This window comes from Urocitellus parryii, chromosome 10 (assembly GCF_045843805.1).
Source record: "Urocitellus parryii isolate mUroPar1 chromosome 10, mUroPar1.hap1, whole genome shotgun sequence".
Lineage (NCBI taxonomy): Eukaryota > Metazoa > Chordata > Mammalia > Rodentia > Sciuridae > Urocitellus > Urocitellus parryii.
In genome coordinates, this window is record NC_135540.1 from 58,492,127 (window position 1) to 58,505,078 (window position 12,952).

Below are 12,952 nucleotides of genomic sequence, written 5' to 3' on the forward strand. Positions count from 1 at the left end.
ACAATACTGCCTCCCTCACCCACAAAAGCACTCTCTTACATCACACATTGTCTCTTTCACACACCTTGCTCCCTTCACACGTAAGTCTCTCAGTTTCTCACTTTCTCCCTCATGCCCACAATTCTCTATTTCACACACACAAAGGCACACACACTCACAAATTTCTCTCATACACTCCTTCATATCACTATAGTCACGCACATTCAAATCCTCTTATAGACATAGATACAAGATACACACACACACACACACACACACACACAAACACACGCACGCACACGCGCGCCTTGGTCCCGCCCCCGCCTTGGCCCCGCCCCGGAGGGCTCCTCCCGGCGGCGGGGCGGGGCGAGCCTGTGACAGGAGGGGCCGGGCTGCTACTGTACTTTGGGCGCCCAGGCCGGCAGACGCGCTTCGCAGTCTCCTGTCATCCACAGGCGCTGCCGACTAGTGCGACCCTGGGGCGGCGGCCACCGCCTCGTGCGACTCGGCGTGGCCTTCCAGCGGCCGTCCCGGGCGGCGGGAGTTGGCAGCGGGATGTGCTCGGCTGGGGAACTGCTGCGGGGCGGCGGCAGCGGGGATCGCGACGAGGACGGGGACGCTCTGGCGGAGCGGGCGGCGACTGGGACGGAGCGGGAGCCCGGAGCGAGCCCGCGGCGGCGCGGGCTGCAGCCCCCGGAGGAGAGCGAGCAGGTGAGCGCCAAGAGGGCCGGCGCGGCCGGGCCCCGAGCTTCACCCGGCGGCGGAGGGAAGTGGCCCGGCAGGCGGGCGGCGCCTGGGCTCTCCCCGCGCGGGGCGCTGGGGGCCGCCGCGTCCTGGGAAGCCGCCGGAGGAGCGGTTGGACGGCGCGCGGGGCGGGGCTGCAGGCTCGCGCGTGTGCGGCTGCAAGTGCGGGCCACCGGGCGCGTGTGTGGCGGGGCAGCTCGACCCTCCTGCCGCCGTCAGGAGGACAGTTGTCTGTCCGGCTCCCTGCGGAAATACCCTCCAGAGCTACCACTTGCCTAAAAGCCCTACCTGTGAACACTCTTCAACTTGGAGTCGGTGCGCCTGAGCCTGGCTTAGGGGACAGCGGCTCCCCTCCTGCCCTCCATCTTGCATCTGAACACACACCTACCGTCTCGGCGAGGTGTGGGTGTATTTCTCGCCATAGGCCGTCAGTGTGTGAAGACGTGTAGGTGCGACTATTACAATAGATGTCTTAACAGGGACTCTCCCAGACCAAGTTCTGTATAAGAGCAGATGGAGATCTAAACTTCATTTAAAAAAATAAAAAAAGCAGCAAAATTGCTTTCACTGGGCACCAGAGAGGCCAGACATAAGGGAAAGGAGAACAAGCCTTCTGGATTTGATCTCATTAAATTGAGTGTGATCAGGGACATTTTAATATCAAATACCTTAGGTGAGAAGTTTAAGAAACTGAATTACCTGTCGGAAGAATTTTCATGGGCAAATGCAATAATTAGATCTTCAGAAATATTTGAGATAAGCTGGTCTTCAGAATCACATTAAGAGGCAGGAATGCAATTGATTATTGGCCTTTACTGTAACCTGTACTGTTGGGTCAATTAATACCTGTCACTTCTCATCCTTTTCCATCCGTCCTTTTTGTTACATTTCACAAACTCCAATACCATCACTAAATACATTAATAGGTATGTTACTTAGGAAAGAAATTGTATGTGGCACACAAAATAAGCCTTAGTAGGTTTGAACATCATGTGGATTGTAATTGTTCATGTGTGTGACAATATAGGAGATGGTGACTGAAGCAAATAATTGGTCGCTAGGAGATCTTCCTGATTCCCTTCCTGGTAGTTTTCCCGTTAACTGTAACATGCATGACTCAGTAGATAAAGGTCTTGGTTTCCTCTTACCTTAGTTGCTCAACTGGAAAGGTAAAGGAAACAGCTACAAGAACTTCCTTGGGAGTAGGGGTTCATTTGAGGAAGGTTTCCGAAGTACATTTTCAAATGACTTTTAAGTAATTATATAAAATAATTTACTTAAGCTTCTATGGACTTCATCAGTACAATGATGTGGACATCATCATTAACTCTGATTTTACCAATATTATTTATGGTTAAAAGAAAAAGGATGAAACAAACAACTAACAACAACAACAACAAAAAGAATGAAACATTTACACTAGAAAACAAATATTCCTTTGCATTCCTGCTTCCTTCATTGCATGTCATGAAATTGTTATTCTTATCATTTTTATCCCATGATGTATGTACCCTGAGCCTATATACAGAATAATTGAAAATGTGCTTACTACATCAGCACCAAAGAAGAACTTTTTACCAATAAGCCAAAAACAAGCACCAAAAAAAAAAAAAAAAAAAAAGGTGCAACCCATTGGTGTTAAGAAGCAAGCTTTTGAGCTTTTGTGATAAATTATCATCACGAAGCCTTGTTTCCTAGCTTTTTTCACATCCTACAAATGAAGTTTAAAAATTTTATACACTGCCATGTAATGATGGAGGAGATGATTTTACACACACTAAGATATTTGAGGAGAATTAAATGAAGTTCACAACTATAAAACATCCCAAGAAGAAATTTTAGTTTTTCTTATTCATTTTATTTGTTTTGTTGACATTTTAAAGACACAAGGATTCCAAATTATAAACATAATACTTTGAAAAATTGGTTCCCAAGCTAATGATTTAGAACTTACACTGAATTTTTCCATAAAAGCAATGACATAAACAGAAACAGAACCAAAACTAATTAGCTGGAAATGAAGCAGAGGTCATCTTCCTGCTTGTTCTTTCTGCTTAGCATGCTCATGCTCACTTGGTGTTCCAGAGTCTTAGTATCCTTATGGATATTAAGAGGAAATTGAGCCTTCTGAGGCTCCTTATCTTGATCAATGCCTTGAAGGTGTAATCTTGAAGTCAGAAGCTCCAAAGGCACCTGACTTGTGCTCCTTCAGTCTTTGTCAGCACCTAATTTTCTGTGTTAAATCCCTTTCTGTTTCTGTTTCCTTCACAGAGTTTCCTTTCCTGATAATTTGATGAAGCAGGTTTCTTCCTTGGGCTTATTTCCCAGGCTAAAGACTCCTTTGCGTACATCCTTTGTCCTTCACTGATTTTCTTTCCATTCCTTTTTGAAAGACTCATTCCCCTCCCTCAACTGGGAAGTCTTGCATATGCTTTGACTATACAAAACCTACCTTTGGCTCATTGTTATTATAATACCAGTTCAAAAGTTATTGTATTTCGGAACTTATTTCATGTAATACTGAAATACTGGCATTTATATCTGTGATTTATTAATAACTAATAGATTGTCAGCCTTTTATAAATTGTCTTTAGCTGCTACTCTATTTGAGAAAAAGCTAAGTAAGTTTCTCAGTTCTTCTGACCTGAATCTTAGAGGTAGGATGATTGACAAAGGAGGTGTAGTGAAAATCAAGTATCCTAAGAAAGGAGGCTTTGAAGAAGGCCGTGAAGAAGAAACCTGTGTTAGGTTTAAAGTAGAAGTCAGACCTTTAAGAGAGAAGAAGGAGCAATTTCAGGAGATGTTGAGGAGACAGGACATATTCTGTAGGTGTGTTGATAATCATGTGCATGAGAGATAATCCGAGTATGTTCATGACAGTCAATGCCAGAGTGACTTTAGGCAAGAGACTCTGTGCCCTTCTGCATAGCTGGAATGTAAACATTACTGAGATTTTTATTATGTCTGTAGCATCTGCTTAGATGTGGCACACAGTACAGTTCAAAATCTGAATAACCTAAGATGTCCACACTGACATAGAATATGGGACATCCCATTATTCTTACATTAACTTTAGAATCATTAACTCTAGTTTTAGGGTCTTTATGATTATAAAAGTAATGTGTACTTTGAAAAATAAAAATAGAAGTATCTAAAGGAAAAAAGTATTTAAAATCCTATTCTGGGTAATATTTTGATATCAGATATTTGTTATTGCTATATCTGTGTTTGTATTTGTACATGTTTTAATATAAGCACAATTTTATATCTTCTTTAATGAAGATGAATGCTACATGTTACAAAAATTATGTAAAAACTATTTTTAGGATTGCCTGATAGTATGTTCTCTTAAGCAGTGTACACTTCATATCATTTCTTTTATAAATAATTGTTTTGTGTATAAATAAAATATATGAAAATATTTGCTTTTAAATCCTCACACTTCTACCTCGAAACAGATTCCTAGAAGAAAGAACTAACTCAGTAAATGAAATGCATTGAAACCCCTTGAAACATCCTAAAGAATAGCATTTAAGAGTGTATATGCTAATGTGCACTTCCAGCACTGATGCTTGAGTGCCATTGGAATCCATATGTGCCAAACAATGAATAATATGTGTTCATCTTTGCCATTTTAGTAAGCAAAAATTCTTATTGTTGTAAGACATTACTAGAGAGGTTTGCTAAAACGTGGCATATGTTTATTATGCATTTGTATTTCTTTTTAATCATGTTCTTTGACCATTTTTTTCTTTTGCCATTATTACAAGGATATTAATATCTTACTTCACATTGATTATAAATATCTACATTGTTTGATATTTACTTTGTAATTTTATTGTGATTTTTTAAATTTAGAAATGTTTCAAAAGAAGAAATGCTTTAAATTTTTGTCAGTCAAAGGTATTTCTTTTTTGGTAATTTCACACATACACACGTACACATTATACAGATGTACACATATTTAAGTATTTTTGTTTAGAAATTCTAATACTATAATGAGTTAAATAGCCACCAAAATTTCTTTTATATGTGTACACTTGTGCTCTCTATATTTAATCTCTTTAGAATTATTTTATGTATTGTATAAGGTATGGAGCTAATTTTTTTTCTATCATTGAAAAGTCCACATTTTCCCTTGCTTTACTATTCTTTATAATAATATGTGTGTATATATATTTATATTTATAGTCATATACATTCATATATAGTAATATAGCTATTGACACACATATATACATGTATACATTTCATGTATACCTACAGACTAAAGCCTGTATAAGCTTTTTTATTTTTGTTGTTATTATGACAAGGATTTATTTTCCACATTATGTTTTCTTGCTGCAATGTATAGCTATTGGCATTTATGTATTTATTTTTTAACTTGCTACCTTTCTGAATTCTTTTATTAATTCTAACATTAAGAAATACTGATTACTTTTAGACTTGATTGTTTTGCATCTTCTAGTTATATAAACATCTTGTCTATATGTAAGGATGACTTTGCTTCCTTTCAAATGATACTGTCTTCATTTCTACTTCTTGCCTTTTGCTATGCCTGGAATTTTTCAAAGACCAATGCTGTTTCATAGATATTTAAGTAAATTAATGAAGAAACCTCTATAACAGCATTGAACAAAGTTTTCAATTAGATGACCTTTCAAAAAGGGAGAGGCAACCCGTGTGTCCTTTTTATCTATCATTAGAAATATGACTAACTATACCAATTCTATATCCAGAATATCTAGGTTTATACTTACTAACTTTAGATTAAAGTTAATAGCCTTGTTCATTTTTTTGGTATACACAAAGTATTAACTGTTGGACCTAATCTTTAAGCAGAACCATAACTGAAAAGAAATCTAACAAAGGTTGTCTTTAATATATCCAGCCTCTACAGTTAAAAAGGAACCCTGGGAGAAAGGCAGAATATAATACTTACTCCTCAACTTTAATTTTTATGGCTATCATCTCTTTCTTGTTAAATACAGATTTTGGTGCAGTTGGTGTAAGTTCTGAAATTTTGCATCTCCAACAAACTTCCAAGCGATGCCAGTGCTATGCCCACAGACCACACTTTAGAGGATAGATAAGCAAACCAATACAGTACGCGCCACATTTTCCCTTCGACATACTATCAGTAATAGATGTATCTAAGGAAGTTAGTTTTTTTTCAGAAGTATATATTTGAACTTTTTGTAAGGTATATGAATACAACAGGCCAAGTGATTTGGTCTAGGTACTACAACTGGTGTATACCAGAGCAGACCAGAACCCAGGTCTCTAAACTGCAAAGCCAGATCTTATGTGCAAAGAGCCAGTCACATGGTAGGAAACCAGTTTCTGAAATCTGCTGCTCTCCTTAGATTGCGTAGTTCAAAACTAGATATTTGCTTAGACCTAATTCCTTTCACATCCTTTAAAAGTAATTTTTAAACAATACTATAACAAGTACTATGAACTTAAGATAAATTCTACACTGATTTAATTTTCTCTTGTTCCTGAGGACGTTTAGTCAGAGTGATACAGGAAATAATTTTGCATAATTAGGCATCTTTTGTTCATTTTTATATCATTATCTGGAGCATAATCTCTAATCAGTAGTCCTCAAATGGGGGTGATTTTGCTTCCAGGGGACATTTGGTAATGTCTGGGAAATTTTTTATTGTTGAGACTTTAGGGGGTGCTACTGTCATCTAATAGGAGGTTCAGAGATAACTGTTAAACATTCTATAATGCACAGAAAGTCCTTTACAACAAAATATGTCTGACTCAAAGTATCAAAGTTGAGAAACTCTACTCAAAATATATAAGGGTTAGAATTTAGAATGCCTGAGTTGTTAAGAATAATTGCTCTAATCGATATTCAAAAAATAGATAAAAATTGTTTTTCCCCCTGAAGTCTACGTTCCAAACAGGTAGTCTCCCAAATGACTCCTTTCCTGTTTCTTCTTCATGTTGTACCTTATTCCAACTTGTTCAGTTTTGATTTGATCTCCCTCACATTCCTTTCCTGCCTCTTTCCTACCACCCATCTTCTTTTCTATTCCTATTGATATTCTTTCTTCCATTGTGCTTTTTTTTAATTGGCTCATATTAATTATACAAAATAGTGGGTTTTATTGCAGCAGATTGTTCCATACTATAACATAATTCTATCAAAAGTAAAATTGATACTTTTCTTTACCCTCTCGGTCTCTTTTCTTTACCCTAAAGATCTCCCTTCTACTTTCATGGCATCCCTTTTGTCCCCCTGCACCCCAGCTTTCACATAAGAGAGAAAATACATGATATGTATCTTTCTTTCTGTGTCAGGCTTATTTCACTTAACATGATATTGTCCAGTTCTATCCATTTTTCTGCAATTGACATAATTTCGTTCTTTTTTATGGCTGAGTAAAAATTCATTTTGTATATATACCACATTTTCTTTATCTTTTCATCTGTTGACAGACACTTGACTAGTTTCATTCTTCTAAATATGGATATCCAGTTTCCCAGTACCATTCGTTAAAGAGGCTGTTTTTTCTCCAACCTGTTTTTGATACCTTTTCCAAGAATCAGATGACTGTAAACTTGTGTCTATTCCTTTGATCTACGTGTCTCATTTTAATATCAGAACCATGCTATTTTTATTACTATGGCTCTGTAGTATATCCCATTGTGCTTTTTTCTTTCCTACACATCTCAGCCACTTTCTCTGTTTTTTCATTCATCTTCTCCTCTTCTTCATATCCTCTTCTTCTCTGTTGAAGATAAGCTTTGTGAAAACAATAAAGAAGTTTTTGGAGTATGAAAGTTTTAGGTTTGAATCCTACTACTTATTAGTGTGATCCTTGTTACTTAATCCCTCAGAGACTCAATTCCCTCAATTGTAACAGGTCTAATACTACCCATCTCTTAAAGTTTCTCTGAGGATTTAGTTAGATTTTTTATTACAAAATGCTTAGCATACAGCAGGCCCTAAAAAAAATGTTAGTTCCCATCAATATTGAAGTTCCTTAAAAGAGTAGGAATGGAACCACCATATGACCCATCTATACCATTCCTTGGTATTTTTCCTAAAAAATTAAAATCATTATATTATAGTAATACCTGCATACCCATGTTTATAGCAGAACAATCTACAATAGCCAAATTATGGAACCAGCGTAGGTGTCCATCAATGGCTGAGGAAAATGTGATATAAAACAATGGAGTTTAGCTGGGCATGGTGGTACATACCTATAATCTCAGTGGCTCTGGAGGCTGAGGCAGGAGGATCATGAGTTCAAAGCCAGCCTCAGCAACTTAGTGGGGGCCTAAGCAACATGGTGAAAACCTGTCTACATAAAATACAAAAAGATGTGGCTCAGTGTTTAAGCACCCTGAGTTCAATCCCAGTACAAAAAAAAAAAAGTTTTACTCAGCCAAAAGAAAAATAAAATTATGTAATTTGCAGGAAAATGGATGGAACTTGAGAATATTATGTTAAGCAAAATAAGCCAAACTCAGAAGATCAAGGGTCATGTGTTTTATATGTAGAAACTAGAGAGAAAAAAGGAAAAGAAAGGTTGGGAGGTTCTCATGAAAATCTAAGGAAGATCAGTAGAAGGAAGGAAAAGGGACTAGAGGAAGGAGGAAGGAAGGGAAAAGGGAAGTACTGAAGAGTGATATTGGCCAAATTACATTGTTATATTGTGTGCATATATGAATATGTAACAACAAATCCCACCATCATGTAAACTTTAATGCACCAGTAAAAAGTAAGGGAAAAAATCCCTTCCTCACAATTAAATTTCTTCCTTACAGTTTATATACATCCACACACCCACACACACATCCACACACCCACACACACATATGAGTGTGTGTATGTGTGTGTGTATATATATATATATACTTCCAATTCCTTCCTTACCTTCTCTCTTCCCCACTTCTCTAGGTTTTATTCCCTCAACTAATCACATTATGGAACTGTATTCTTAGTACATGTATTTCTCTAATTTATAGAAGAAATGTTATTTATTGAATAAAGCATTAAATTTCCTAATCTAAAAATCAGATAAATCAAGTGATTTCTAATTCTCTAAGAAAAAAATAAACCTGTCAATCTAAATTAATACTGTTTTTTTATGTAGATATTTTGGTGATTTTTTTCCCCCTGTGTGTCACTGATCCTTAAACAAGTATACCCATCCACTTCTATGTAAATTTTTCTCAATTTCCCATTCAAGAGAAGTAATAAAGCAAAATCAAAGGGAAAAACTAAAAGTACCATGACATCAGTCTTGCCCTAAGAGGTATAAGTAGAAACTATATTTATTTGTTACCTTCTTTAAGCCTTTCTTTTTTTCTTTTTTCCCTTTTTCTCTGGAGTAACAATCTTATCTTGTGATTCTGGCCTCTCTTATCCTCAAATATCTTAAGAGTTCCTACCAGTTATTTTTTGGATAAGTAAGTATATTCGTGTGTATTTAAAGAAATTGATAAAACATTTGAAAAGTAGCTTCGTCTGAACAAAGAATCTGAATTTCCATTTAACTTGATGTAGAAGATACTTTCTATTTTACTCTCTGATCTAATTTTTTCCCTATGTCCAGTGGTTTTTCTTTATTTTTTTTTTCCATTTAACTTCATTGGCAGCTGTGCCTGTTCTTGGAAATGATTAACTTTATTTGTTCCTGTTTTTTAATAACAATAGCTTCAGCTTATCAGAGTTATAATCAAAAAGAAAGCATGGTACACATGTTTTGAATTTCATGGAAATGAAGGATAAAATTACTATTAATACTTACTATCTAAACACAATGTTAATTATTTCCATTTAGGGCTCTTACTATATTTCCTTGGATAATTTTTTCTAATATCTGTGTTTGAGAATTTTTTTATTCTTATTCAATTATTAAAAAAAAGATTTTTGGTTTTTTTAATCCTTATTAAATATCAAAATTTTACTTGGATATATGCATGGAATATAAGTTTTCAAATTCCATCAGCCTAAATGATTTACAATTCCTTATTCTGTGCTTTTCAGAGATAATAACATGTAGCAGAATCTAAATTTTTACTGCTACAAGTTGAGAATTGAAAAGGAATGTCATTTTTTAGCAAACATGTTTGATGTTGACTGCTTTGAATAGACAAGCCCCCTCCCTCATCTTGTGGGTAGCATCTAGCATACTATCTGCACATACAAGGTAGTCAGTCAGTAATGTCATCAGATATCACTTTACAAAAAAGAAGTCAATTTTAGGAAAAGTACAAAATGTATAAATTTTTTAACCTGCAGCTTGAATTAATAAAGATGTTTAAATTAGTCATATTCTTCACTTCATGGCTTAGTATTATCTGTCATTATTTCATGCAAAGAAAGACTCTCTGTTTCTTTGTCACATGACCATTTCCTTCCACTATAATAAGCAACTGTGTTAATATATTTGATAGATGTCACTGAAATTGGGTATGTCCTTGTGAATACCTGGTTGTTCATTTTTGTATGTTTACAATCTGTGGCAATTTAAAAAAATATTGAAAATTTAATTAAAATGAAAAATGAATAAAAATTTTTGTACTTTTCAGTTTATACTAATTTCATAAACTAAGATCTGTACATATTCTCATTGATTTTTTATGAATCTCCTCAAAAAGTCTTTTTTTCCTTAATTGGATCTATGTAGGTTAGTGTGAAATAATTAAGAGAATGCTGTAACTTAATGACAAATGGCAGGTTGTAAATATGATAAACTAGTTATATTAAATGCTATGATTAGATAAGGCTCTATATAGTTAGTAAATTTATAATTATTCCATAATTTACATTTTATAAAAAATGAAAACTGTAACAAAAAGTAGTGTCCAATAAGTAAGAAAACGTGTCCATCCTTACTAGAAATAAAAGGAATATAAATATAAATATAACAATTACAAATGAGTTTTCACCTAAAAAGTTGACAAAATTAAAAAAGATAAATAATATAGGTTTAGAGAAATAGGATATATGATAAGAATATGCTAAAAGTTAGAGGTATATGTGGGTTCAGTCTTTCTGGAGGGAAATCTCGTGCCAAACCTTGTGATGAGGAACTATTATTACCTAGACTTTAAAATGTACAAATTGCAGCACAAGGAGGTTAAGTAACATAGTGAAAACATATCCCTAATCTGAAAATCTGAAATCCTCCAAAATCTAAAACTTTGAGATCTACATGTTAATGTGAAGAATTCTATAACTGACCCAAAGTAACAGGTTGTAAGTGAAACACAAGTATACTAAAAATGCTGTATAAAATTACCTTCAGGTAATTTTTTATAAGGTATATATGAAACATAAGTGATTTTTGTATTTAGTTGGGCCCCAACCCTATGATGTCCCATTTTGTATGTGTGTGTATATATGTATGTATATATGTATATATGTATGTGTATATATGTGTGTGTGTATACAAAAAAAATTCCAAAATCTGAAATCTAAAAGGCCAGTGTTTGGCCATTAAATCAATTTAGTGGAGTGCAACAGGATAGGATAGGGTTAGGATAGAACAGGTAGAACACAGAACAGGACAGAAATAGTTAGAATGCACTACATGTAGCTCTTTTTTTTTTTTTTTGATACCAGGCATTGAATCTAGGGGCGCTTAAGCACTGAGCCATATCCCCATCCCTTTTTATTTTTTATTTTGAAACAGGACCTCTCTAAGTCGCTGAGGCCTCCTGAACCACTGGGATTACAGGCATGTGGAACCACATCTGGCTAAAATGCATTTCTTATCCTGGGTCTCAGTCATGATCACTGCACTAGCCCCACCAGATTGGTTTTCTCAGGATCTCTGCCTAGAATTCTTCCCTAGAACTTTCCTTAGCATATCTTTGCATTATCAGTTTAACAGTTAGTTCTTCAGATATACCAGCTCTAACTATTCTATAAAAAGAACCTCAAATTCCTCCATTCCTCAGCCCTGTTTTATTTTCTTTATAGCTCTTCTCACTATTTGAAATTATCTTGTTTGTTGTTAGCATGTTTATTCTCTGCCACTCCTTACTCCCCCCTCTACAGGCACACTTGTAAGCAGTCTCCATGAGAACAGAGATTACATCATATGGCAAATATTTTATAATATTATTTTGGCATCTCTAAGATAGTATACAATATGTCAAAACTTCTATCCAAAACAACTCCGCTGTTAAAAACTCAGTTGATGTTTTTGCCAAAGCAGTGTATCTTCCTAGAAAAAAATCACCATGACAAATTGGTTTTAAAGAGGTAGAAACTTGGTCTTCAGTGTAACAAGAAATATAACTCTCTTGTCAGAATCAATAGAAATGAGACTAGTCATGTTAGTTGTGCATGAGCTTAAATGATCCCTGTGAAATATTTGTTAAAAAAAGTATATGTGTATGTGTATATATATGGATTATAGTCCTGATATGCTGTATTTAAAAACCACCATGATACAATGGTAAAATGCTAATATAAGAGTTGGAAATATTAACTAGTATATAATTGGTCTAGATTTGAAATTTATTTTTCTTGAGCATAGGGTAACAAGAAACTCAAATAGTATATGAGACTCAATGTTAGTAGAAAGATACAAAATAAAACCCACAGCTAACCAAAATTAAAATTCAGATCAGCCATCTCATTTATGTCAATGGTAAAACATAATTTTCAAAAAGAGATAAAAATTGTGGTTCTCATTAAATATAAAATGAATACATATTAAAGAGTTTATTTAACTCATCATTAATGAAGGAGCCCAGCAAATATTACAGCCAATTTAAAAGTAAAATCAAAGAACCAAAAACATTTATGATGAAAAGATATGTTGAGCCAGGCACAATGGCACACGCCTGTAATCCCAGAAGCTCTGAAGGCTGAGGCAGGAGGATAACAGGTTCAAAGCCAGCCCCAGCAACTTATCAAGGCCCTAAGTAATTTAGCCAGACCCTGTTTCACAATAATAATTAAAAAAAGGGCTGGGGATATGACTCAGTGTTTAAGCACCCCTGTGTTCAATCCCCAGTACTAAAAATAAAACATGTTGAAATTTGTTTTCAAATGGACATGAAACTGTATTTTTCTACAGGCAGAAGAAGGGAAGCCAACTGAACCTCCCCTGTAGCAGAACTTATTTGTGTGCCTATAGATAAGAATAATTTGCATTGCTATCAGTTATCTGTAATTTGCAGACTTGCAAAATAGCACAAGACCATGTGCTAAATAACACAGTTTGATATAGAGGCATCCAGT

At 35.5% G+C, this 12,952-nt stretch overlaps 1 protein-coding gene across 1 annotated transcript in view; it reads left to right on the forward strand.

The window, feature by feature from the left end:
• Window positions 1-397: 397 nt before the first annotated feature.
• The window catches only part of Fam241a (family with sequence similarity 241 member A), a 31,712-nt gene continuing 19,157 nt past the window's right edge, over window positions 398-12,952 (forward strand). Inside the window, exon 1 of the mRNA XM_026389715.2 lies at window positions 398-690. Within this exon, the coding sequence (XP_026245500.1) occupies window positions 535-690 (156 nt within the window). The 5' untranslated portion in view covers window positions 398-534. The remainder of the gene's footprint in view (window positions 691-12,952) is intronic.